Source organism: Aythya marila (assembly GCF_965140915.1).
Source record: "Aythya marila genome assembly, chromosome: 3".
Taxonomy (NCBI): Eukaryota; Metazoa; Chordata; class Aves; order Anseriformes; family Anatidae; genus Aythya; species Aythya marila.
The window spans coordinates 11906641-11932693 of NC_139044.1; the positions used below are offsets into that span (position 1 = coordinate 11906641).

At 41.2% G+C, this 26053-nt stretch overlaps 1 protein-coding gene across 4 annotated transcripts in view; it reads right to left on the bottom strand.

Moving 5' to 3' along the window:
* The window catches only part of COMMD1 (copper metabolism domain containing 1), a 76990-nt gene that overhangs the window by 35073 nt on the left and 15864 nt on the right, over nucleotides 1-26053 (bottom strand). For 2 of the 4 annotated variants that reach the window (XM_082756901.1, XM_082756900.1), the window contains exons 2-3: nucleotides 20966-21247; nucleotides 2688-2863 (exon numbers count right to left, since the gene is read on the bottom strand). In XM_082756901.1, the coding sequence (XP_082613027.1) occupies nucleotides 2688-2863; nucleotides 20966-21247 (458 nt within the window). Of the gene's footprint in view, nucleotides 1-2652; nucleotides 2864-20965; nucleotides 21248-26053 lie in introns of all 4 variants that reach the window. The other 2 variants (XM_082756902.1, XM_082756903.1) reach the window with 2 other exon arrangements.

Sequence of the window (26053 nt, forward strand, 5' to 3'; positions counted from 1 at the left end):
GGCTTTCTGAGATGCCAGGTGAAGAACCAGCAGTATTTTACAAATATTTGGAGAATGAATGCCTCTGAGGAGTATTCACGTCATGTTCCAGTTGCTGAGGCGCTTACGGTAAGCAACCAGACTTTGTCAGGCTACATTTTCCCCCTGAATCTACCCTGAGTCATGCCCTGGAGAAGCCTCTCCCTCCACTGATGACACAAGGAACCTACTGAGACGAAACTCAACCCACACAGGTCAGAAGCAATTTTGGTTGCCAAAGACTATGTAGGAAATGAATCGTCCCAGCTGTCACCTTGCACTTTATGGAGGAATTTGATAAGATTATTTTTTTTGAGGTTGGTTTCTTCACTGTTCCGATCACATGGCCCATTAGGCCTTGGTCCATCAGGCCAAGGGTATCTCTGTCACCCAGGACACAAGCCCCACGAACCCATTCCCATTATGAACAACCTATAAGGAACATCCAGAAGGTCTGCAAGTGTATCAGGATCCATAAAAGCGAGAAAAAAAAATTGTCCTCCAGGTGGGAGGAAAAAAACTAAAACCCAAGCATTTCCATTTATTTCACTGTAACCCGTGTTTTTAGACAGTATCACAAGCCTTTGGGTAATAGAAAAAGAGGTGTAATGTGATTAGGGAAAAGGAGCATTGCAAAGTCAGAACTGAAGTCTTCTTGAAGCAAACGTATTGGGGCAACATTTCTAAAATTCCTGCTACAATATCTCTGCACAACTGATACTGCCAGATTTCACCTACATCTCCTCAGCGAATTACAACCCATTGGCAAAAATGGACCTGCAACCCATCAGCTAGAGCTCTCTCCCTACTCTTTTAGAAAAAGCAAGGGCAGTCTTAAAGATAGAGCTTTGGGTGAACAAAAAAAAAAAAAAAAAAAAAAAAAAAAACACACAAAAAACAAGGGCTTTGCTCCAGGAAGCTTGACCCAGGTAGGCATGGCAAGCTCTGGCAGAGCTCAATGGGAAGGTGACTCATAAGAGCTGCCAACATCTAGATACTGCTCTGCGTGAGGCTATTTCGCCATGATGTCAGCAGCTATTTTGTCATTTGAAATGCTTAGTTCTTCATATTGCAATCAGCACAGTGATTTCACTGAATCCAACACAACAGAGGGCTGAACTCTACAGGTCTTTCTCCAACGGCACTGGAGAAAAGTGTTTTGGATGACGGCACACTGTATCTTCCATGTGTTGCTCTATTCAGGCCGTTCTTTGTATTTCTGGCAGCTGGTTTATTATTATTTTTATATCACTCTTAAGTTATAAATCTGATTATTGCTAATATTATTTAGCTTCACTCTTTTAAGCTCCTCATAAGGCCACAGCAAAACAGGGTCCTATCTGCTGAAATTCAGTAGAATTACCTTCATCAAACCCATGGTGACATGCCTGTGGCCTTCTTTTTGAAGGAAAAAAAAAAAAAACACAACTATTTTGAATCTTAAATCCTGAGATTAGAAACAAGTAACCTCCCTCAAAATCAATAAAAGATCCTTTTTACTTTAGATACTGAGGATTAGCCTTTGTCATGCCAACATGACGAGCTATTTAGATACTGCAGAATCTTATTTTCTGTGTTTTGATGTTTATATTCTTAGAGTTCTCCCAGAAGAAAACTATCCCACTCAACAGATTTTCTTTTGTGGTTTGGTGGTTTTATCTTTTTTTTTTTTTAATCCCAACTTCCTGGTATGCAGTTAGTTTTTAGAGCTTCTTGCCACTTGGTCCTTATGTGACCCATGAAACAGAAGGGAAAAAAAAAAAAAGAAAGAACAGAATTATGGCATGCTTCTGCAGTTCAGGTTTTCATTAACTCATTTGTTGAGTTTACCAAACTTAATAACCCCCAAAATAAATTCTTAGCTTATTTTACTTGTTGAAAACAAATTACACTTCAGGCCAGGAAGAACTAGTAATTACAGAACTGCTGGTTTAGAGAGAGGATGAGCCACCCGAATCACGTACCTGCTGAATCAGGACCATCACGGCCAGCTTGTAAACAATACCAGTTGGAGCAAGTTTCCAGCAGAGCCTCCTTGAGTTATGCAAGATAGCCAGACAGAGGTCTTTTCCCCCTTTTCAGCAAACCCTGAAGAAATACAATGCAGCTCTCCCTCCTCCAGCCCCCAGAGCCTCGTACAAGCAGTTGTATGCAATGCATTTTTCTGTGTTTTAGGAATTTTAGTTTTTTTAGAACAAAACCACTAAGAATTGCTTCCTGAACAACTGAGAGAAACTCGTGAAGATGGGACAATACTGTGTAATTTTTACTGTGTCTTTTCCACCTTAATGATTCCACAATTTTGTATTTCTACTTTCAGAGTAGAAGTACAAAAGTGTTCCTCATCAGCAACCATTTGAAAATAATTTCTAAAAGGCAGGATCCCTTTCTATTTCAGTGAGCAATGGTTTTACACAGACAGATTCCTATGCCTGTTAAAAGTCGTCCTCCTTCAAGCTAAAGCAGGAAAAATATAACAAGCACTGATAAGCACTAAGCAAATCATTAAAGATGGATTTCTTCTAAGATAAATAGCATGACAACGCAGTGGGAATTATACACTTCTGTTGTTTAATCATCTTGGAATCGATGCAATCTAACACTTAAAAAAAAAATTATTTGACAAGTACGTGCAGGCAGTGTGACAGGGTTTGAGATCACCATGGTACCTGACTGCAAGGCTGCTGCAATGACAATGACAGCAATCCAGAGAGCTGGAGGTGTTTCGAACAAGACAGGCTCTGAAGAGGCTTCCTTTTAAATTCCAGTTTCCTTGGCTGGAAAAAGAAAGGGGAGGCGAGTGCCTGAAGGATTGTCTTCCTTTGCAAGAGGAGAGATCTTGCCACTGGGGGAAAGAAATATAGTTATTTCCACTATTTCAATTAGCACTCAGAAAACCTCATAAAGTTGGGTTCATAGTCTATGGGAACAAAACAATTGCAGGGTGATGCAACTTACACCAGTAATTTGCCACTCTAAGAACGGCATGTACTTTCCCCTTCCCACTCCCTCGTGTGCTTTTTGTTTTGCTTTGCTTTTTAAAAACATTCCCTGACCTCCAAATTATTAGAGAGGGAGAGCATCGCACACAGGTTTAAACCACCTGCAACAGAAAAAATCAAATATGCTAGAGGGAAAAAAAAAAATCTTTGCAGATTCACAGATACACCACACGACAGTATCTTTGTAAGGTTAGGACTGGAGCTGGCTGTTCGCAAGCGTGCCATATGGGACTAAATTCCCTCTCTCTTCCACATCTAAAAAGAAATGAAGGATTTCCATTTCCTTGTACACCTATGAGGAGGGAGACAAACAAAAAGAGAGGAGAGCTTTTTAACAGGGAAGAGGTGCTACGACAAATCTCCCTGCAAAATGTAATTATCATAAGCAACTGCTGAGAGCCACATTGCCTCCATCTCCATCGCCAAAACGGAAACAACCCAACCAGACCCCATCCTATGCCACAAACTACTCCCCACATCAAAGTTACTAACTGCATCTGATGGTTTTGATACGAAACAAATACAAACAAACAAAGGTGAAGGCTGATAGCTTTGGCATTCACGCGTGTCAAACACACCTCTGCCTTTATTTCTAGTGGCTTGGATTTCCATTGAAATTGCTAGATTTCCCTAGCCTTGCAGGAAGGTCAGAAGAAATGCTCCCTGGTTATCTCTGGCTATTTCCTCGTCCACCCTGCAAATCTGCCTGGGTGCCAGCAGCTGATAACTTGTTCCTGGCAAACCCACGTGCAGCGAGTCACAGCCTTGAGTGTGACCAGTGACCGATCATTTCCATGCAGGTTTCCAGAAAACCAGAAAAGTTCTCATGCCAATGAGCAGGTATGGTTCTGAGGGGGTGAGTTACAAAAGCAACCAGCACATCATAGTGCCATGTTCTCAGGTCAGAGTGAAAAATTCAGAGGTGAGAAGGTAGACAAAACAAAATGAAGGGCAGGAAAATCCAGAAGGGCCTGTTACAGCCAGGCTTTTATGCAAATAGAAGACTGCACTTGAAACAAAACAGTCTGAATTTATTACAGGGGCATTCCATTAACTTTGCAAAGCGTAACATTTTCCTCCCATGAGCACACAGATCTAACCCTGCCGTGCAGCACTTGCTGCGCATGAAGGCAGCGTTTTGGCAATGTAACACCCCTAATTGTAGAAGACGTACCTTTTCTGTTTGGGTTATTAAGCTATCACTTCAATATCCAAATACACGTCCTCCACGGACCTGAGAAGTCCTCCTGCTTATCCAGAAGTACAGATTGTATCGGTGATGTGCTTCGCTTTGATCCAGAAAGGCCAAATCTTCTCCTCACCACCTAACTTTCCACTTGGTTTGCCTCTCATTAGCACCAGCCAAGTATAAAGTCTCAACAGCAAGCTTGAGAGGGAAAGATGTGCTTGAGCAGGGGAGAAAGATACGACAGACAAACCATGTCTTCATACTATTAAGTGTAAGAGATTTGAACATTTTTGGTTTCAGCACAAAAAGTCGTGTTCCGTCCGCTCTGCTGACCCAACCCTTGTCTCTGTCAAAAATATCATCAAGTGTCAACAGGATGCTGAGCAGGCGCTTCACATGAACAATGCTCGTACTGTGAATTATGTTAACCACCGGGGAAAGGAAAAAATAAAATCTATTTCAGTGTGCAACATACAGAGCTAGTCTTCTCTAAGTAAATGGGCCCATTTGTTCATATGTTGATCTTCAGTCCTCAGAATTTATCTTCCAATAAGTCATTTTTATTAACTAGAATTAGAGGGCAAAAGAGGAAGACTTTTGTACAGGCTATAAACAGATGACAGATGAAGTACAGAGGGAGAAAAAAAAAAAGATATTATGATGCATCGGTTAGCTAACATTTAATGAGATGCCCAAAGACTTCATCCAGCGAATGCACAATTGATTCTCTTGGTAAACCTATTAAAAACCCCTTAATGGCATCCTGTTTGAAGCTGAGATTGCCACATGATCCATTAGTCCGAGGGGAGAAAAAACATCATAAAGAAAAAACCAGCATCCTCACATGCTTTACGGCCACATGTCAGAGCCTCAGTGTGCAGCACCATTTGTACATGTTGGAGTACAATTTTAACAGTGTTTTGCATGCCTTTGTGGAAGCAATTTTACTACAGCTTGCTTGCAGTGCAAACATGCTCACTTATATGCTGCCCTCTGCCCAACCCCAGCACTATTGCTCATCAGACCTCTGGAGTAACAAGCCTGGGTTCTGCTCGTGTCTTCCTCAACGCTGATTCTCAGTATAAGCATCACTATAAACAAAATTATACGGCTCAGATATGTAAACCTACCCAATAAAGCTCATTGTTTAGAGTATACTGTAGTATGTGGGTGCCAAGAAATTCCTATAGGCTCCAGCCTTGTTTTTAAAGCTCTCCTTTGGTAGTGCACTTCACTCCACTAAATCAGCAGAAAAAAAAAAAAAAAAACACAGACAAGGGGTTTCATGCAGTTTCAAAGGAAGACTTCATATACTGCTTTAAAATAAGTAATAATAAGAAAATGCACACACAGAGCAAGAACACGCTGCTTCCCTTGGCCTCTGCAATAATGCAGAGACCCCACAAGTGGAGACAGCTTGCACACTCACGCCTTCTCCAGGAGAGTCCCCATCTTGCCAGGTGGAGCACGGGCAGCTTTGACCTGCGACCTGCTGGGCTCTGCAACTCTGACAAAGCAAAAGATAATAATAAAAGTATCTTTCAGAAAAGCAGCAGTGTGTCCTCGCAGCTAATCCTGCGTGCCACACCTTGACCAACCTTCAGCAGCTGTTCCAAACACAGCTACCTTTCTATCCTACTGAAAACAACACACACCTCCTTGTACAAACACAGTCCGAGGCCAATTGTCTTATAACATGCTTCCAGCCTCGCTTCCCAGCCTGGCAAAATACTCATTTCAGCCAAGAAAAAAAGTGGCAGCACCTACCCCACGTGGACTGTAGCTGGGCAGCCTCTGGTTTCAGCAAGCACTGGTATATTACAGGCACCCCACTGCACTACTGTAATTTAGACTTCTCTGAGCGTTTACCTACTCCTCTGTTTAAGCTGTAGATTTACTTCACCGACGAGACAGGACCCAATATAATCACGATTACATTTCACTGTATATAAAGTGTCATTGCTCAGCCCTTCCTCATTTGGGAAAAAAAAATGATGTTAGGGAAAGGATGAAGCACTCACAAAGAGCACAAGTCTCTAAGGCAAACCACTCGAGATAAAAGTGGCATTTTACTTGTGCTCTAACAACAGGGAAGGAAGAGCAAAGCACTAAAAGCCAGGTTTTTGACAGGGATGCATTAAAGTGCTCCTCTAGACCTCCATCCCGGATGTTTGGCTGAAAGAAACCCAGGAATATTTTCTCCAGTGGCTCATGAATATCACAAATGTTCTGCCTTTATTTGCATGGCACCATTAAGTAAACATGTTTGCCCAGAGGTTCTTGTGTACATACAGGAAATCCAAGCGAGGATTTTCTGCACACACCCTTAAGAAAACCTTCTTTTTTAAAGAGGGTCAACTATATTCGAGGAACGTAAGCACTGCAAACCAAAATTTTTAAAATACAGAAGATGCTGGAACTGGAGTTGCCAGGCAACCTCAGATAACCTCCTGCCCTTCTGCATACACAACGCAGGCTGTCACTGTGGGATCCAACCCTATTTTTTTCCACTAAACCACGGCGTTCGGCGATGAATCGGGGCTGTGTGGCGAGGCAGGCTCTGATCTGCGGCGCGGCCAGGCTCGTTCAGTGCAGGAGCTGGAAGGTGCACAGCAAAGCTGATGGGAAACTGCAGGAAGAGAAAAAAGGGTCTTGTGCTACCCATCTCTGGCTATGCTATCCAGGCTGAGGGGCCTGCAAACTGAGGCTGAGCGTTTCTCATTTCTCAAACAGGGCGCCAAAATTAGTGGAAATCCTTCTATTTATGTTTTCTGCATCTCTGAAATGGGAATTGTAACACCATCCTAACTGGTAAGTATTTATGAGGGTTTTATGACAGTCAGATGGTTTGTATAACCTCCGCAGTAATAAATATTAAAATAAACCATGAAGAAATTTGCATTCAAAGCACACTGGAAAAGAATGCTCAATAAATAAGTGGGAATGAATGAAGACGACAAACTGCTTAACAGCACCCTTTCAACAAGCCCCTTATTATTCCGGGCAGTGAATGAAACAGAGACCGTGGGGGAGAGAAAACAAACACACAGCCAGAGCCAAGCCAAGGGAGTAAAAGGAGTGTGCAGAGGAACCACATCCAAGCCGGGCACGCCAGATGGGGAAGGCAGTGAGATGACAAAGGACGAGCCCTACTGACAGCTCCCTGCCTGAAGGACAAAGCCTGACGGTGCAGCACACGGGGGGCTGCTGGAGAGCACATCCCCTTCAGATGGGAGACACCAGCCAGGCTGACCCAGAGCACCATAAGCACTGGAAGTCACACCCAAGCCCGTGGATGAGAGCTGAATTCTTTGGCCCGGTTTGCATGTAAGCATGCTTGCAGCACTCAGCCTCTGTCCTGCAGCTCTGCGTGCTGCCCTGAGAGCGAGGTGTGGGTTGGGATCTCCCCGGGGTGCTAGGAGAGCTGGTGGAGAGCTCTGCACATTGCTCTGCAAGCACATGGTTGCAAGAAATGCACAAGAAAGGGAAAAACCTGTGGTCACGTCCTGGTCCTAGGGCACAGCATCACGCTCCTGCTCTCAACCCGCTGTGGACGGCAGCCACTCATGCAGCAAAAGCTACCACCACAAACATCTAACTCACCTTTAGCTGAAAAAGCCCTCTTCCAAAACTGCCTGGCTAACAGAAGTGGTGCCCAAAGCCTCCTCTCTCCCCACTGGAGATAGCAGCAAGGTCCTTGCAAGCGATCTGTTTGTCCACCGTGGTTCAGAGCCTTGCTCTTAGCTGGGGGAATTGTCTTCCTCCTGTTTACTCTTCCCTGGCGTCCCCTAAACTCGATTCAACGTGTTTGCAGAGGAAAGTGTTACGACCCAAAGCAGCTAGGTCACAAACAATATTCAGATAATTATGGCATTTCGGCGCTCTTGGATCACTGCTTATCAGCGCCAGACCTGTCACAGGTTGTGTCTGGCATGCTTAAACTTGTAAATGCCTCTGCTCTGAAACTCGATGCTTGTTTAATGCAGCTTTTAAAAAGCCACATGTTTAAAGAGGCTTTATTTGTCCTTTCACTTATATCTCGCATTCATCTTACCCTGAGAGTTGCAATTTAACCCAGGCAGGTCGCTGTCACCCAGCAGCCAGCACTGCTTCAGCTGACAGAGTTCGATGACATCCACTCGAGTACTTTTCCCCCAGTGTAAAGGGAGGAGCTGCCTCTCTCCTCTGGTCCTGTTTCCTAGAAAACAAGGGCTGAGCCAGCAGCTTGCCCAGCTACTCCGAGCTGAACAAAGCAGCAAGTTTTTTTTTGTTTTTTTTTTTTTTTACCCACACTGTTCATCCAGAGGGTTGCTGTCAAGCCACCATTTAATCATGATTCATTTCAGAGCCTAGGTGGGATCTACCTCGCCAAACTTCAGGCCCACAGACCTGAAGACCACAGCGAGAAGAAAAAAAAAAGGGACATTTTAGTACACATGGAAGTCTACTGGATTCAATCATTATCTTTTCTCCTATTGTGGAAAGAGACAGTAAGAGAAACGATACCAGAAGACGCTGGTGCCAGTGCCTGTATCCCAAGTAAGAGACAGCACATGAACCAACAGATCTTCTTCAAGTCCTCACAGCAGCAGGTACCACAAAAGCCAGTTCTGCCAAGTGTCACGTTTGTTCTCATTATATAATCAAGATATTTGTAGGCAGACACAGGTTCCAGTGTAATTAAGTTTGATCAGGCTCAAGCTTTTCCCAGGCAGTCGTACTTGATAGCAGCCTCTAAGCACCGCACTGATATTTATTGGGAAACGCAAGCGCTCCATTTCCATAAAAGCAGGCAGCTTAAAGTTAGCTGTAGATAATTCAAAATGACTGCTTAGAGCAGAAATGTAATTTTCTGAAAGGGGTTATTGGTTTGAAAATGATGCGTTGCACTCATGATCTGTCATGCCTCATTACTTCAGACCAAATAAGTCGGGCTAGCATAACTCGATCCATTAGAGGCTCCTCAATGCTGACTTCTTTTAAGATGCTGCCTTCCAGGCTGAACCCTTAAAAAAAAAAGTCATTATCAAACTAATTTTCTCAAGTCCCGTGGCATATTTACAGGTTAAATGGGAAGATTTTTTTTTTTTTTAATAATAGCACTTAAAGCACAGCTCCACTTTTGAGAGTGATTCAATAGAAATGGAATCAATTTGACTCGAAGTTTACTGCCTGTAAGCATTCAAATATCACTTCACAGGCTGAAAGAAACAGTTATTAGAGCAGCCCTGCATATTCAATGAAGGTTCAGAAGCTGTCAGAGGATTTATTTTAATTCCAGCAGTAATTTGCCAGTATCTCATTTGGTTAGGCCAGCGCAAACTAAATGGAGGGAGAGAGGATCACTGCTTTGCATTGGTGGAGCCAAGCCATGTCTGAATGTGAGGAAACTTTGCTCTTTCCATTTGGATCTGCCCATCTAACTCCACCTATTGTTTAGCTACTTAAATTACAATGCCACGATCTTCAGTAACTTTCCCTTGGTGCAGTTTATTGCAATTAAATTGTCAGGAATGTGACCACCGATATGAGAAGGACGAGAATTCAGATCCTTTGGTCGAGCGTGGTCAGGGTAAAAAAGCAATTCTGTCACTAAAAGGAGGTTTTAGACAATCATTGTGGCTTAAGAGAACTTTTTACTTTTAAAAGTGGGACTATATATCCAGCATTTATTAACCAAATTAAGCAAATGACATTTAAATTATGTTTTCATTGTCTTATTAACATATTAATGAATATACATCAGTGAGTTGAACTAAAAATATATCCAAGATTTGCATGTCTGATTATCTTTGTGGAGTTTTGCAACTCACAATTTGAAAGGAGGGCAGAAAAAAAGTTGTGTCAACGTCTCTGCAAAATTACAGCTTACAGAGCCTTCCTAATCAAAGGGTTCTTTAGTATCTTTTATAAGTTAAAATGAGCATCTCTTTCTGATTGAAGAGGACTTGTTCTTGGAATTATGCTCAAAGCAGTCATTTCCAGAACTTCTGAAGCAGTAAAGAAGAATATTTTAACCCAAAGCAGCCCCAGTGAGCTCCTCCCAGCCATTTTCTTTCAGGGAAATGCAGGCAGACTCGTGCTTTAGCACGCTGCCCCAGTAGTATTCTCGAAACAAGCAAAAAAGGAGAAAAAAATGAACACAGGCACACAAGGGAACACGGAAAGCTGTTTTGATGATGAAATTGTTGGGAGCAACCAGCTTGTAACCACTGTAAGAAAAAAATATATGTTTGTTAAAGCTGTGACTGCCGAGTTAAGAGTTGCACAGCTATTCAGCTCTACTCCTTGCTGCTTCCATGCTTTAGGATTATGGCACAACTCAGCACACTCTGTGGATCAGCTCACCATACTTCGCCCCAGCACTGGAGGAAATAATTGGAGAATATAATTGGACAGTAATAAATAGGATTGAAATACTTAATGACCATTGTGAATGTAATGAAGTGAGAAATATCCTAGAAACAAAGTAAACTAATGCTGTTATCTGAAATATCACAATTCCATTGCTATTGCAATCCCACCAGGTTTCCACCTCCAGGTACCATTTCAGATCATTTCCAACTTCGACACCTTTTCCACACTTCTCCAGATCAAATCTGTAATACCAAACACGCCCATTGACCATGTCTCATTTTCTATAAGACACCTGCATTCTTTGAAGAAAGGCTGGCAATACTGGAAGGTGTCCTTTGTGCTCAAAGCAAGCTGATGTACTTTTCATGTTCAAGAGAATGCTAGCAAGTATTTAAAATAGTTGATCCTTTGAACACATGAGTTTAAAAGAACATTTTTTTAAAAAGATGGCAGAGTTCTCAATTTCTTTTCCTCAATTGTGCTCTTACCGTGACCTCTCAGCAAATTGATGCTCACTAAAAATAGTTTTAGGGAAAAAATAAAAGAACGGGGAGGGGACAAAATATTTTAATTTGAGCTGGACTCACTAAACTGTTTCACTTTCAACTCTGTAAATGCGTAACTAGTGGGGTAACACAATGGTGAGAACAGGTAACAAGGTCAAGGAATGCCAAGTCCATGACACTGCAAGAAAAAACTAACTCAAAAGTACCTGAGGTTGGCATGTGTTTTCCAGCGGTAGTTCTCTTTACTTGCTTCCTTTTGGTCAGTGTTATTAGCAAGGTGAAGCAGAAGCCAGAATACTCAGGTACACAAAGACAAATCCATTTAATACGCACACAGAAATGAGGTAAGTGAATTTGCAAATGCAGACAAAGTACTGGAGCTTCTTCAGTGCAGACTCCCACCAGTCATCTGCTAAAAAACCTGACCTATACGACGTGGAAGTCGGTGTCTGCAAAAAGAGCCTTGCTTCCTGCAACTTGAATCCACTCCCTTGGGAAGGGGCAAAAGCCTCTCCCAAAGTTCATTTTTTATTTTTTGCTGGCATCTAGGATAACCTAGGCATCGCCGTTAGCATTATGCACAGATAGCAGTAACAGCATCTGCAGAAGAAATGAGAATTTGCTTTTATAGAGACATGGCACTAGTTTTCCAGGCATTTCACGTGTTGATTAACTACATTTTTGTATGGGGAGCCCCCAGTACTGCAGCATCAATGCTCAGTTACTGATTGGCAAGGACAGCTTCGTATACCAACAATTTCCAGCAGCTGCAACTCAAATCCTTCAGTTAGCAATTTTATAATGGGAATGATAAGGAAAAAAATAAAAAAAGAAAATAGCAGTGATGTTTATCTTTTTTTTTCTCCTCCATTTCTAACTAGGACAAGACAGATGACTAGAGGCACTAAAGGGACAGAAAGCCACAGCTTGTGAGAAATTAGAAGATAAATATCTCCTCAACAAAAAGATTGTGCTGTGAGAACTGCCTACGAATAGCATTCTCCTGCCGCCCATGCCTTATGCTGCCTCGTTTATTAATAGAAGGCCTCGCCACGTGGCGATTCAAATTGTGAGTAAAGGTGAAAAAGCAAAGCTGCTGGCAGATAACATACAAACTGCTCAGAAGAAATGACACAGGCTCTCTCTTCCCTCAAAAAACTAAAGCATTCAGAGAAGCTCAGCAAGTTTAATTGTACAGTTTGGAGTGATTTTGCTTTGCTGTTGTGCACTTCTTTCTTTTTGTTGGATTAATTCTTCCACAGCCATAGCTGGACTCCATTTTTTTTTAAAGAGTGTACGTGTATGTGTATAAACAGAATAAAAATAATTCAAAGGATTAAGCAGCAAAGCAGGGTATGAATTACAAGTATTTCACCCCAATTACATGCCAGCTTTCCAATTTTCTATCTTCCGATACTTTCTCCTGCAGCAGCTCTTCCTAATTAAAATAAATGAAGAACTTGTTCTTATTTACATCTCCGTACACTAACGTTCAGGGATCTCAAGAGAGACCATGACAAACCTGGAAGGATCTCCAAAGAGCTTTTCAGCAGCAATGTGGCATACTGTCAAGAGTGGGAAAGCTGGCCAACTGGCAAAAACAACAATTTTAAATGTACTTGGCCAGGCTAGGCCTGTAAAAACAAGACGCTTTGTCAGCCAATGCAATGGGCACTTACGTTCATAACAACTCCTTTTTTTGCTGAGTTTTCTAAGAACAAATCACTTGGTGATGTTGACATCCGAGTGCTCTGAAGAGTGCAGATGGCCAGCAACACTGAACACAACACGCTAAGACACAAAGAAGCCTGTTGCTTTGCTGTATAAAGGCCATCCAGGAAAAAAAAAAAAAAAATCCAGCCCTCTTTCTTTATTTCCTTTTCTTATTTTTTATTTTTTTATTTTCTGGTGTGTGTCAAGGAAAACTTTTGACTTTGATTAAGAACAAGCTAGTGGAGATCACAAATTTTGGTCCTTCGACCATGTTTCCCTTCAAAAAAGAAGCTGCATCACAGGACATGTTCACCCCAAAACTGCTTGTTCTACAAAACCCAAAGGTTTTGTTTTTTTTTTTTGTTCAACCCAAAGCTGCTTGTTCTATAAAAGGTGGGCAGTGCCAAATCTAATTACTGACCTCCACGTAGCCACCCCTGGTTCCTCTTAAACCAGCAAATGATCTCTCTGGACCACAACAGGTGATGGACACCATTTTTGCACTGTAAACTGCTTTTTAGTAAGCCAAGAATCAATGGCACCGGCCAAGCATTGGTCATGCAGCCACATGGTGCCAGTCTGCACGCTGCATTTTGTGCTTTAACTTGTGTATTTGCAATCAGTCTCCGTTCAGCTCTGTGTCCTGTAGCGAAGGAAGGGGTATTGCAGGGACAGAGGAGACACCTGCTATTACTTACTTGACAGCAGTAGTCCAAGATTTGTGCTTAAGCTGCTCTGCCAACCTGCCTCAAACCAAACAAGACATTTGGTGATGGGGGTTATGCAATTTATGGTCTCTGAATTAACACAAAGCGCTGAGGAAACACCAAGGAAGCTCACAGCCATCCACTGTGCTCATTACTGACACAGGAACCCTTGTTGTGTGCATGAAGTACAAAAGCAACAGAAACACTGGCTCAAACTTTCATGTGAGGTTCAGAGAACAGAGAAGGAACCAAAACACATACAGAGACTGAATTAAAGAGTACTAAACCTTCTGTTTCAACCCAAAGGTACTCAGGAAGGTTGTAGCATAGATTCCAACTGCATGTCTGACTCCAGTGACTTTACCCAATTTCACAGTTACGTTATTTTGGCAATCACAGACTCCAAAACACTAGTTGGCAGGGTTTTCTAGAAGTCCACAGCCCTGCCTTCTGCTCAGAGCAGGACTTTGATAACCATAAAACCAGGTGAGCTGTGGCTGAGTCCTGAAGATCTCAAAGCATCCAATGCCATAAGGTAACCTACACCAGCCCTGCAGGAACAGCAAATAAAAGGTTGCAAGGTCACAGCAATGCTTTTGGTACAGAGCAAAATTGAGAGTCAAGGGCTGTAAGATGAGGGCACGGTGCCAAAGGAGGGAGACCTACCTGGTCTGGCAGAACGTAGCTGGCAGACAGACAGGGTGAGGATTTGCAGAAAAGCCATGAGCAGATGGGGAGAGAACAGGGAGGATGAGAGCAAGGCAAGTCCTTCTCACTAAACATAAACATTTAGCAACAATTCCACAAGAAGGTGTAGCTGAGTGATAAAATGAGTTTGCTGAAAACATTTTTCAACAGCCACGTCTACTGAATCCAGCTGCCCCCTTCCCAGACTCATCATACTTCGTATTCCAAGGTAAAGCACTTCAAGGTTGAAAGGCAATAAATATGCGTCATTACTGTAACACCTATCTTCATACAGGTAACCTTCAATTAATCCAGAATATCCTAAACTTGGCTGCTGTCAACAATATTTATGTCTCACTTAAATAGTTTTATTTAAGTCCCTCAGCAAATCCAGTTCCAGAGTAAGAACAGCTGACGAGCAATGTATGTGAGTGGGCACACGTGTATACACAGCACAAATAAATAAGGATCAAAACTGTAAGCACCACTAATTGTAAAATATATTAAGAGTTACTCGATGTTAGGAACATTGCTTGCTTCATACAGGATGAACAGATGAGGTACACCCCAAAATACAGTCAAATATATACAGTATAAAAGCCGGACAGCTATTTAACTACTACCTCAATTTCATTCTTATTTCTCATTCACCAAATTTCACTTCGCTTTCAGGAGAAGGTGACAAAAATCGGACTGATGAAGCAAAGGACCACAGAGGGTACCCCGCAGAGGATTAAGAAATAACCGAGTTCAGTAAGCCAACTGTGCTCCAGTTTTCTCCGTGCCAGGTGACCCATTGCCCTTTATGGTTTTTATTTGCTTTTTGCCGTACGGCGTTATGTAACTGTTCCCTCCAGCCCCTGCATTCCCAAGGTGAACAACAGCTCGAGTGATTACATTCGTCCTGGTCACAAAGGTGTTGTGTTTTTGTTTTTTTTTTTCCACCAACTTCTACTTACCGCATTTCGTGGTTTTTAATCATATCAAAATATCGAGCCCGGTGCGGTTCAAGTGATCGATTCAGACTCTGCACTTCCCCACTTCTGGCAGGAACAAGGCTCCAATAACATTAACCACTACAGAGATTAAAACAGGCTAAGGCTGGAAAGGAGAAATGGTTTGGTGGCTGCTCTTCCTTCCCCTCTTTGTGGGCCACACACGCTGCCCTTGTTTCGCAGAGAGGGTATCTAGAGCTGCGTTTTTATCTCAGCACGCATCTCTTCTGGTGTCCTACAAAAGGCGATCTGTCTTCTCAGAACACATCCTACACAGAAAGGACTGCAAGTCCACCACCTGAAGTTATTTCCAGCAGCAGCTACGAAGCAGCCTGACCTGGAGTGCTTCCACCTCGTGTCCAGGGACAAAAAGCCAGCGCAGACACAATCCCTCCTTCCCCACAGCATGGGTTTACTCATGACTTCTTCCTAATCTGATCTTGCTTCAGCAGAAAAAGCTATTGCTGGAGATAAGCGCAGCCTGAGCAAACCAAGTCTTTCACAGACTCTTGCTTAAAAAAACATGCTCAACGCCAGCAGATCCTCAGCGGCATTCAGTCTGTAATCCTGGCAAGGTAATGAGATTTGGAGAAGCTAAATCCTAAGATTTTTATTACACTGTGAAAGCATGTTCAACTTTAATATTGGTGAATGTGTATGAATTCAGCTTACCACTTGTTTATAGCACAGTTGATGCAAATTTTCATCTCAACTTCTATACAATACACGCAAGTAGCAAGTCAGAAACAGCTCTGCTGTCCCAAAAGTGTTGTTTGGGACCTACCTCATTCTTTTCCCAAACAGCACAAGAAGTCTTCATAGTCATACAAACTAAAAGTTGATCAAATTTCAGTTTCAGAGCATAATTTTTCACCCTCAAAAATCTACCAGCATTTCATCTCCCACATAACAGCAATAGATAATGACAACTGTCTATGGTCATTTGAATTCTCTACCCTGAATTATTAGGGTTTGGACCCAGCCATTAGCAGAGAGCAGAGTTGATATACCTCAGATAAATCCTGAGTCAGTTATTTTTTCAGCATCTGCTAAGTTCTTGCACTGGCAAAGGATTAGTTCATCTGAGTCCTTTAATCAGAAAGCATTTATCTCATTGGTGAGAACGGGAAATGACATTGAAAATATTAATAGATTTCCTATTTAACAAAATCTGTTATTAATGTTGGCCTGTTCTTTTAAAACATGCTTGTTTTATAATGGGAAACTTCATACTTCAGAGAAACGGTATGGGATCAGAGACTGCTCTTTGCCCTTCAGTTTGCAAGAAATTGTTCCAATTTCATAGCATGCTGTGGTTGTACAGTCATACTCACCAGCAGTATTCATGCATACCATTAGCTAAGTTTCATGACACCTCGGTCAGATAGATACAACTGTTTTAAAATCAGGAAAGAGAAGAGATATACAATGCTTTGGGGAAAAAAAAAATGTAAATCCTCATGTTGTCGTTGATACAAGATATTGATGGAAAAAAACTCTAATCCATAATCCTGATGCTATTTCCTCAAGTCTTTCTGGGAAGAATCCTGCAGCATAATACCAAGCTTGATGTCAAAGTAGCACAGAAAATGCTATTTGCTCATAAAATGTGCTTGACTTCCTAGAAAACTCCAGTAACAGTAATACTATGTGGACCACCAGTAATTCCAGCACTGAAAAGAAAGGAATGTGAGAATACCCACTCTGTGAATAAGTCCAACTGTAAAAGCCAAGCGCAATAATCACGCTAATCTATCACTTGGTCACTCTCAGATATGAAACTGCAAAATATATACTGTTGCAAGGAAGTCAAATTTAATTCTTTCGTCCAGCCCTTTAAAGCTCAGAAAGGAGAGAATGGAAAAATCTTGACCTCCTTAAAAATCTGTCTCTCAGTCTTCACGCTGACCAGGTCTATTGCTTGTGACAATACAGCATTCGAATGCACTGTTTGCTTGCAGCATTTTTGCCCTCAGCTGTGCTGTCTTCAGCATTACCTAAAGCTTTCTGTCTCTTTTGAGAATCAGAAAACATGCATGCTGCTCTCCGGTTTTCTGTATAGCATATGACTGTCAGAGAGGCATCAGCAGAGCAGCTCCAGCATTTCTGGTCCAAGCAGTCTGCTTCAGTGCCAGTCTGCTTAACCAGTGAGCCTAAGTGACAGGTATACGCGATGAGTGACAATTGCTGGGTAAAATATTCCTATTGCTATTGATTTCCAATTGTACATGGCCAACAACAAAGATTGCCAACAAATCAGAGCAGAATACCAGTGAGAAGAAAACAGTCCCAAGGGCACATCTAACACGACAAAGTCCGTAAAACAGATTTAAATACACCTTAATACCAAGCCAAAGTGAAAAACCAAACCTTTTTTTTTTTTTCTCCTATCAATGACAAGGTCAGATATAAATCTGTGACTTGAAAGGGAGCAACTGAAACTGAAATCACTGTAGGAACCTGATGTGGTGCGGCAGCCAAGGTGCAATGTACGGAGCAGCGCTAATCCAGCAGGGCAGGAAGGATGCGAGAAGGGCAGCTCTACTGCTCACCTCCCCATCTCTCCCAGCAGATTTGTGTCCAGTTGAAATTTCAAACAGAAACGCTCAGAGGGAGAACAGGATCGAAAGGACGTAAAGAAGGGGGCAGGGAGCTACAGAAGTGTTGTTTTTTTTAATAAAAAAAAAATAGTCATCAGAGATAGGTACAGAGATACAGATGGCTAAAACCATTGTGCAAAAATCAGATGGGCTGTGATGGAAAGAAATGACTGGCAGTGATGGGTACCAAATATCACGAAGTGATAAAGGAAAATGCAGGCTAAAGTGCAACTATTTAAGGATTTCTTTTAGTCGGATTGTTAAAGAAAAGGAGCTTTCAAAGTAGAGCATTCATCACAGCGAGCACATTCATCTCCTTTTAACCAGGACATATACAGAATATATAACCAATATAAAGGAGACTTTAAATGTCACTCTAAAATCTTCACCAAAGAAGGCTTCAAACTGCAAGCTACACATCAAAAAAAACTCCCCAAATTTTGGAGCACCGGTATTACTGAATGTTTCTCACCAGATGTGTCTTTAAGTGCACTAACGGTTCAGTTTTCTTCTAAAGAATGGTAAAAGTTAATTCATATGAGCTACAAACTGAAAAAATCTCTGTTCCACCAGAAAACATACACAAGATTTGACATCCTTAATGTAAACTTAGTCTATTTATGAACCAGTCACTTAAAACTGCCCCTTTCTAGCCATATTAGGTCTTACATATACATTCTTTCTTTCCATCGCAGAAGAGTTGACTGATTAAAGTTCGGAGGTGGCAAGCAGAAAGCAAGGTTACTTATTGAAGCAGGAGGAGCAAACGCTCCCCAGAGTGTCAGTCCAAACAGAGGCACCAAGAAGAATTAGAGTGACTTTAAAGTCTGGAAAGGTACATTTTATACCGAACACTTCTTTGCTTCTGTTGAAACATATGAAATATTAATGCCAATTCACTACACATCAATGCATTTGTATACTCCCCTGTTATCAAGTGTCCAAATGAAAACTGTCTATTCAGAATACTGTTCTCCTGAATTATCAGCCAGCTTTCTTCTACAAATCCAAGAGATCTTCAAATTTTATTTATGACTGACAGTTTTTACCTTTCAGAAAAGACGTTCTCTCTGTCAAGTTTCAGAAAGGCAGCAGCGTATGTATTTTTGATGTGCTACGAAACTTGGTATTTAGAACAGATATGCTAACGATCAGGAGTATGTAAAAAGGCTATAAAATGTGACAAAGAGTTTCAAATCTGGGGGCTGGATCCAGCATGCAAGAACAACCTGTTCACCCTATAGTAGTGGTCTCCACTTCCATCCTCCCAGGAGTCCCAGGCACACATGGGAAGAGGCTGAGAGCTGGATGAACTGACCTCGCAAACCACTTGCTGCTATTTTCAGTCCTGGGGGTCCCCCAACTGCCCTGTCTCAGCCCATCATGCGACAGTGCAGCCTGCTGAAAGGTCTTCATCAGAGAATCTGTTTAACCCTAAGCTAAAGGTTATGCAAAACAACAGCTCCTTAAAAAAATAAAAATAAAAAAATGACTCACATGGTGATAACCCGAATTATTCCATGATTATTTCTGTAAGTACCAGTCTCTAAGACCCTTATTTGCAGCAAATGTCAGGCTTACTGACAGCTCGCTACTGCCCTGTCTTCAGCCAAGGAGGTAAAAGTTACATCCATTGGTTGTTCAAAAAACACATTCACACAACTGCTTTTCCTGGTACGTTTGAAATACGAAACCACACTGCTAAAATAGTTCTTTCTGGTTTTGTCATAGGGCTTTTTGTTACGAGAAACAACAAGGTCTCAGAAGCATCTATTCTTGCTTCATCTTCACATCCCCTTTCTCTGCACAGAGTGGAAGAATTACAAATGTACTTGCTGTTTGATGTTAGTGTAATAAGGCATTACTGGGGGAAACGGTCTCAAAACACGAGTCACTACCTACATAATTCATTTAAGAAATACAACCGTGGTTCTGAGTTTAGGTGGTATTTTTTTGTTTTGGTTTGGTTCTTTGTTTTTAAATATACATGGGTATTTTTCACACTTGCTCACTAATGTACTCACATAACCTTTTTTTCCCCTCTTTTTGATTTGTTACTAATGGAATATAATTGTTTCTCAAGATGCTGAGCAGAAAACTCCACTTTTCTTGAGGCTGGGAAAAAACTAAAAATGTACGCCATTACTGTGTTGTTGGTCACTGCAGAGACACATTGGGGGAAGGTGGATCATCACTTAAGAAGGGTAAACTTTCAAAGACAGAGGAAAGAGAACTAAAAAAGTACTTTCGACTACATATACCACCTCAGCAGGATCCCAGTTTACTTGTGCTTTCATTCTGGCCTCGGTAGAGCCACACAGTTCCAGTTAAGTCATTGAGTCTGCATGGGGATACTGCACATGCCTGATACAGGTACTGCTTTGCTATAAGCTATCAAAATATTACAGAATCAAAGGAAACTTAATCAGTGTTAACTATTAATATCAAAACCCCACATTATGCTCATAGTATGGCATGCAGTACCTACAGTTATGAGATTAATTATTATGATTTTCTAACACATTGAAGAGGAAGAATATACGAAAATTTGAACATGGGAAGCCATGCCTTTAGTTGCATGGTCACACTGAATTTAAAAAGAAATGCAGTGTTCAGCACTGATAGAGCGCTCTCTCTTTCAGGCATTTAAGACCAGACTGCATAATGCAACCAGTAATAAAGATTTACTCGTAAGATAAAAATAGGTACTATATAAAATAAAGGGGAGTTTTTCCCCCCATTTGTCCTAAAATGCAAAGAACGCTTGATCACTTATGATGTGAACTTTTTTTTCTCTGCTCTTTTTCAGTTTCTACTTTGCAGATATTACCCAATTTTGTTATTTGATGAGTTAAAAAAAAAAGAAAAGAAAACAAAAAAAAAACTTGCAATGCATGGAACACAAATATAATTTTAAAATAATTGCTAGTATGGCTAATTTTATGTGAGATTTCAATGTTTTCAGATTTTCCAAGCTTGAAGTACAGAGCTGTCAGCACACACATAAGCAAAAATTGCATTAATCACACAGAATATATCTCTGCGTCCAAAGAGGGACCACAAGTTCAAGTACATTAAGGTTAAAAAAAAAAGTACTGATTTGATTTGGATGCAGTAAATTCAGCAATGTGAAATGTCTCAACGCATACTTATCTAAATCAGGTTTACATAATTTACAAAATAAAGCTTACCTGACCATTTTTTCCCAGTTCCATTTCTACTATTGCAACTGGAGTGTTTATCTGATCAATGTGTCTTGACTGTGACTTCAGATCCACTCTCCAGTTCATGTTTTTCAAGACGTTATCCCAACGGCTTTGATTTACCAGGCTCTCGTGGATCTTTACTCGGTGGTTCTTCCAAAATTTTGCGAGGACTGCAGCTTGATCAGTTGTGATGCCACCTTGTTTTTTGGTTTGGGCAGTGAGAAAAGCCTCCAGCTGATTCAAATCCATGTCTGCTGAAGCAATTGACTGCAGGGAAAAATGGAAGAGAAAAAGGGAAAAGCTTGCTCAAAAGTACTGTTTAAAACTCTAAGCTGAACAGTCCACCAAAAGGTTGTATCTTTAAGGTTTTGCAAATATCAGATTTTAGAGGGATAGTGCAAACAAAACTCAGTTATGGAAATAACCTGACAATTTCTATTACAACTCATTTTGACTACACTACTTATCTCACACTTCTGCCCCAGGACAGCTATGGTAATGGATCTCTAACAGTAGGGATGAAGCTGGGAATGCCTTTGGGAATGCAGCACAGGATAGCAAGGAAGCTTTTCACTGTCAGCTTGGCCCTTTTCCCCAGTATGTCCCAGGCATACCAACTGGTTTGTACTGGGTAGCTGGGTCAGGCATCCAGTACGATACTGCTGTCCTGATGGTCTGTTGTACAGGAAAGCAATTGTAAAAATGTAATTGTATCAACTGTAACTGTAAAAATCTCAAGGTGTTAAAAATGCAGCTGCAGCTTCTTCTGAAGCATCGGTGGACTCTGCCACAGTAAATGCCGTGTGTTTTGCAAAGGGTCTGCAAGGGGTGAAGCAACAGAAACGATTCTTCCAAAACCCATTTTATTTAATAGACATCCACGTTTTCCACTGATCTTTCCAAAACCGGTAATCCTACAGCCTTAAATTTGCATCACCTAACTGGGAACGTTCGCTAAATGCATCTGAAGGGAGGAGAAGACAGGATGTGAAGGGAGGAAACTGTCACTAAGTTTCCCCGTTGTAATTTGAAGCAGATGCTTCTGTTTCATCCTCACCCAAAATGGACGCGACTCATCCATGCCACCTCCAAGAACATGGGAATGCAGAGAGCAGCAAGGCGATATGAGGCTAAAATCCTTGGGATTTGTACCCATTTTCCTTGACACTGTATTCCTACTACTGCACACCACACATTACCAGTGCCAAACACAGAAGAAACAAAGCCCTCAGGTCTGAAATGTCCCCTGGTTTAACACCTTCACCACTTTCCGAGACAAAACGTAATACATCTGTGCCTTTTAAAACCGCTGCTCGAGAGGAGGCCTAGCGCTCATCCGCAAATGGCGCTGAGGGAAGCGGCCATCTTGCTCCCAAAGCCTCGGACTCCCTGCAGATCAATGCGAGATCTGCTGCTTCTCCCCACTGATGGTCTACATTTGTCAGCAAAGTGCAAAGCACACGGACTTAGTCACATGAAGAGTGGCCTGAAATACAACAGCAAATTAAAAAAAAAACCACACAAGAACTAGTCCTGGACAAAGAGTTTGCAGGTCGTGCAAGTGACGGAGAACAGAGGCAGGAGATTTCCTGCGTCAAAGCAAGTGAGGCCAACAACCACCTCCACAAATACACCACATCCTTCTTAACCTGAGTTTTTTCTAGAGAAAATATAAACTACAACCAGAAATAACTGCCCCCACCCTCCAAAAAACAACACGCAGCTTGTGATCTGCAACAGAATCCAGCCTTTTATCATCCAGCACTAAGAGCTCTCTCCTGAAAGTTTTGTACTATTTTGTTTAGGAGGGGAGCTCTGCCTTCCCTAAGTCTCATGATGGATTGGCTGCCATCTGTTACATGATTAAGAAAATAAATGGCAATCCATACTAGAAGTAACTGCTCTGCTGTATCAGGATTCCAGCTTAATCGGAGCTCTGGTAATTTATTTTAAGACGTGAGATGTCTAGGGTGCCACTGTCTTTTTCAATTCATGGTATCTGTGCATTGATTGCTTTTCATCATGAAGATATTTACCTGGAGGCACATTCAACTCTAATTATCTTGTAAGCGAAAAAAAGCACTTTTACTTTCTGTTTTAAAAGAACTGTTTATTTAGACTCACATTCCTTTCATACACACAGGTCTTTCATGAAGAGGACCATCTTCCACAGCAGCCATATCAGTGAATTTGTGTGAGGACCTGTTCATGTGTTCTCCGACACCTACCACCTTTCACCATTTTGTGCAGGTTTACGTGAATGGAAGAAGAAACAGGGTGACCTACCAACCCCAAGCCCCATCACCTTGCGTACACAGAGTCAAGACCAAGATGAGATTTGGAGTTTCCCCTCAGTTTAGCTGTGCAAAAAATCGTTTCCTGTTTTATTCTTACACCGAAGCCAAGGACATAAAGTGCGTCCTCTGCACTTTATAAGAAGCAAAAGGTGTAATAAATTAAATGTGATTCCAATGAAGATTCACATGTGGATCAAATAACCAAGTAACCCTTTTCTATTATTGATTTTTATAAGTTTCAAATGTTTCACATATGTAATTGGTGGTTTGGTTTTTAATCTTATCCCCTTCACAACTCTTTTTGTAAGACACAACAAGATTTTTGGCAATAATTTGCTAAGCTCATAGAAAACAAAGGTCCTTATTGTGCTTGACACATGATATAAATCTGACTTTGAAGTGTAGCTGAAAGAGGAAGCTTAAAACCAAACTTGCAATTTTAAGCATGAAGAAGATAACAAATATTACTAGGGCTTCTACAGGACAATTAAGCTCGCCTGTTTGGCAAAGATCATCAGACCAGTGGTTAAGATTCTCTATGAGTTACACTTAAAACCTGTGTGAGTTCATGCAGCACAAGCACCTGATATAGCTTGCTAACAAAAGGCTATCACACAAAACAGAGGAAGGAAAACCATGTGTCACAATTAGCAATCATTTACATCTTTTTCTCTTGCAGATAAGGGTGCACATTAAGATGCAATACGTATCACTTAATATTGTGGATGTACATAACTAGAAACCAGAAGGCAACAACCACACTGAATTTTGGTGGAACAAACATTATATAGCATGTGTTTTAAAAAACACACTGATATAGTCCATCATTCATACTAGAATCTCTCTTAGCTTGTAAATAAGAATACTATCTTAAAGTTACTTTAAAAATATAAGTGAAAATAATACAAATTTTAACTGGAAGAGAATGCAAACCATCAACTTTGTGCATATAACCGCACAAAGATATTACTGAAGACATTTTCTTTGAAATTCACAAGAAAACCCATCAGCGATAAAGGTCTTCAAGCAACTAAACAACAGCAACTCATTGTAATATTCTTCATCCGAGCTTGGAAACATTTAATTCTGGCACAGGAAACCAGATAAAAGTTACAAAGAATGAAAGAACAGTTAAGGGCTTCACTGATCTTCCATCTCTTTTCTTGTACAGACACTTGTACAATTTAAACAAGCACAGTTGTCCTCCTATGAGTGCTCATATGAATGTTGGCTGTTCATTCTGAATTCTGGACTTCAAGCTCAAGGAAATGTCTTAATTTAAGTTGGCTAAAAATTATAGTTCTAGTTATATTCTGGACAGCATTACAATTTTTTTCCATTATTTTTAACAACGCTCCTATGTAATAACAGTCAGAATGAGAAATTACAGTGAATATTATTGCTATTTCTAAGGATTAATTGAAAAGTTAAAAAAATGAGTGGTTCTTCTATGTTTATAACTAACAGCAGATAAAATGCATCTGATTATAGGCCTCCCTCTCATGCTTTTTAAAAACTGGGAGCTTAGGATGAGTGTTGAACACCACCAGGACAGTGAGCAGCTGTAGTCCAGCTCCCACTGCAGCAACAAGATCCCACTGCCAGAATGAACAACAGATACACCTTGGTACCATTACTGAAAACTCCTCAGGACTCAGAGGTGTTGAAATCTGCTCTATCCACCCACTCCCACAGCTGAATCACTTTCAGCATTTGTTCAAGAGGTATACAGACAGACCTTGAAGCGCAGGATCCACTGCAACACCGTGAGTCACTCCCTACCATCAATGAGACATGTTAGGGTATTTCTAAGCTTTCAGATCTTGAGCTAAGTATGTGGTACGTGGAGATCCTGCCTTCTTCTCCACCTAGTCTCTTCTACACTGCTCCATAAGCATACTTTTGCAATATAACATTGTGGCCCACTTTTTTTCTTTACAGACTATCCCAATCACATATCAAGAAGCGTTGTGTTAGAAGCATGACACCAAGGGTAGATTTGTATTGGCTATCACAGATGATTTATTACTTCGAGACAAATCTTCAGCTATCAAAGATTCCATTTACATTACTACAACTACTCATTCAAGTGACTAAGGCACCATGAAGTCTATTTTAAAAACTAGAGCCTGTAAGAGACCTTTTTTAGACATCAAAAGCTTCCTCACATTATATGCTCTGAGATTTGTAAAAACATGCACTTTTTCCTGGGAAGCACGGCTTATGCACATCAGACAATGAGCAACCCATGACAGCTTTACTTTCCAGAGACTGGGTAGGTGTTTTTAAGCAACAAAAAACAGATGTGGTCACAGACTTTTGCTTGTATTCATCTTCAGTTGATACCCATTATCTCTTTGAATATAATTCAGCCTATAAAAACATGACTTCAAATACTATTTCCTTAATGGAACAATATTTGGTAATCTGGGGAGTTTTGTATTTGCTTAATTAGATCCATTAGACATGTGCTTTGGTACACAGAAAAGGAAAACAGACTTAAAATCATTCTCTCTTCTGAGAAATAGAGCCTGACAAGCATGCAATACTAGTGAGAAACAACAATTGGCAAAATCCACTGGGAAAAAGAACACACTTCATTTCCAGAAATAAAACATGACTTGTCAACGGTAATGCAAGAGCTCCAGGAACTGGCCACGACGGTGTACAGGCATTTTCTCATCCGTCCAAGGGAGTTAGGCAGCTTCTAGGGCCAACGATAGCTTCAGGCAGGAGGTTAAGTACGTACTAACCAGCAGCTCTCCCAAGTGCTGCT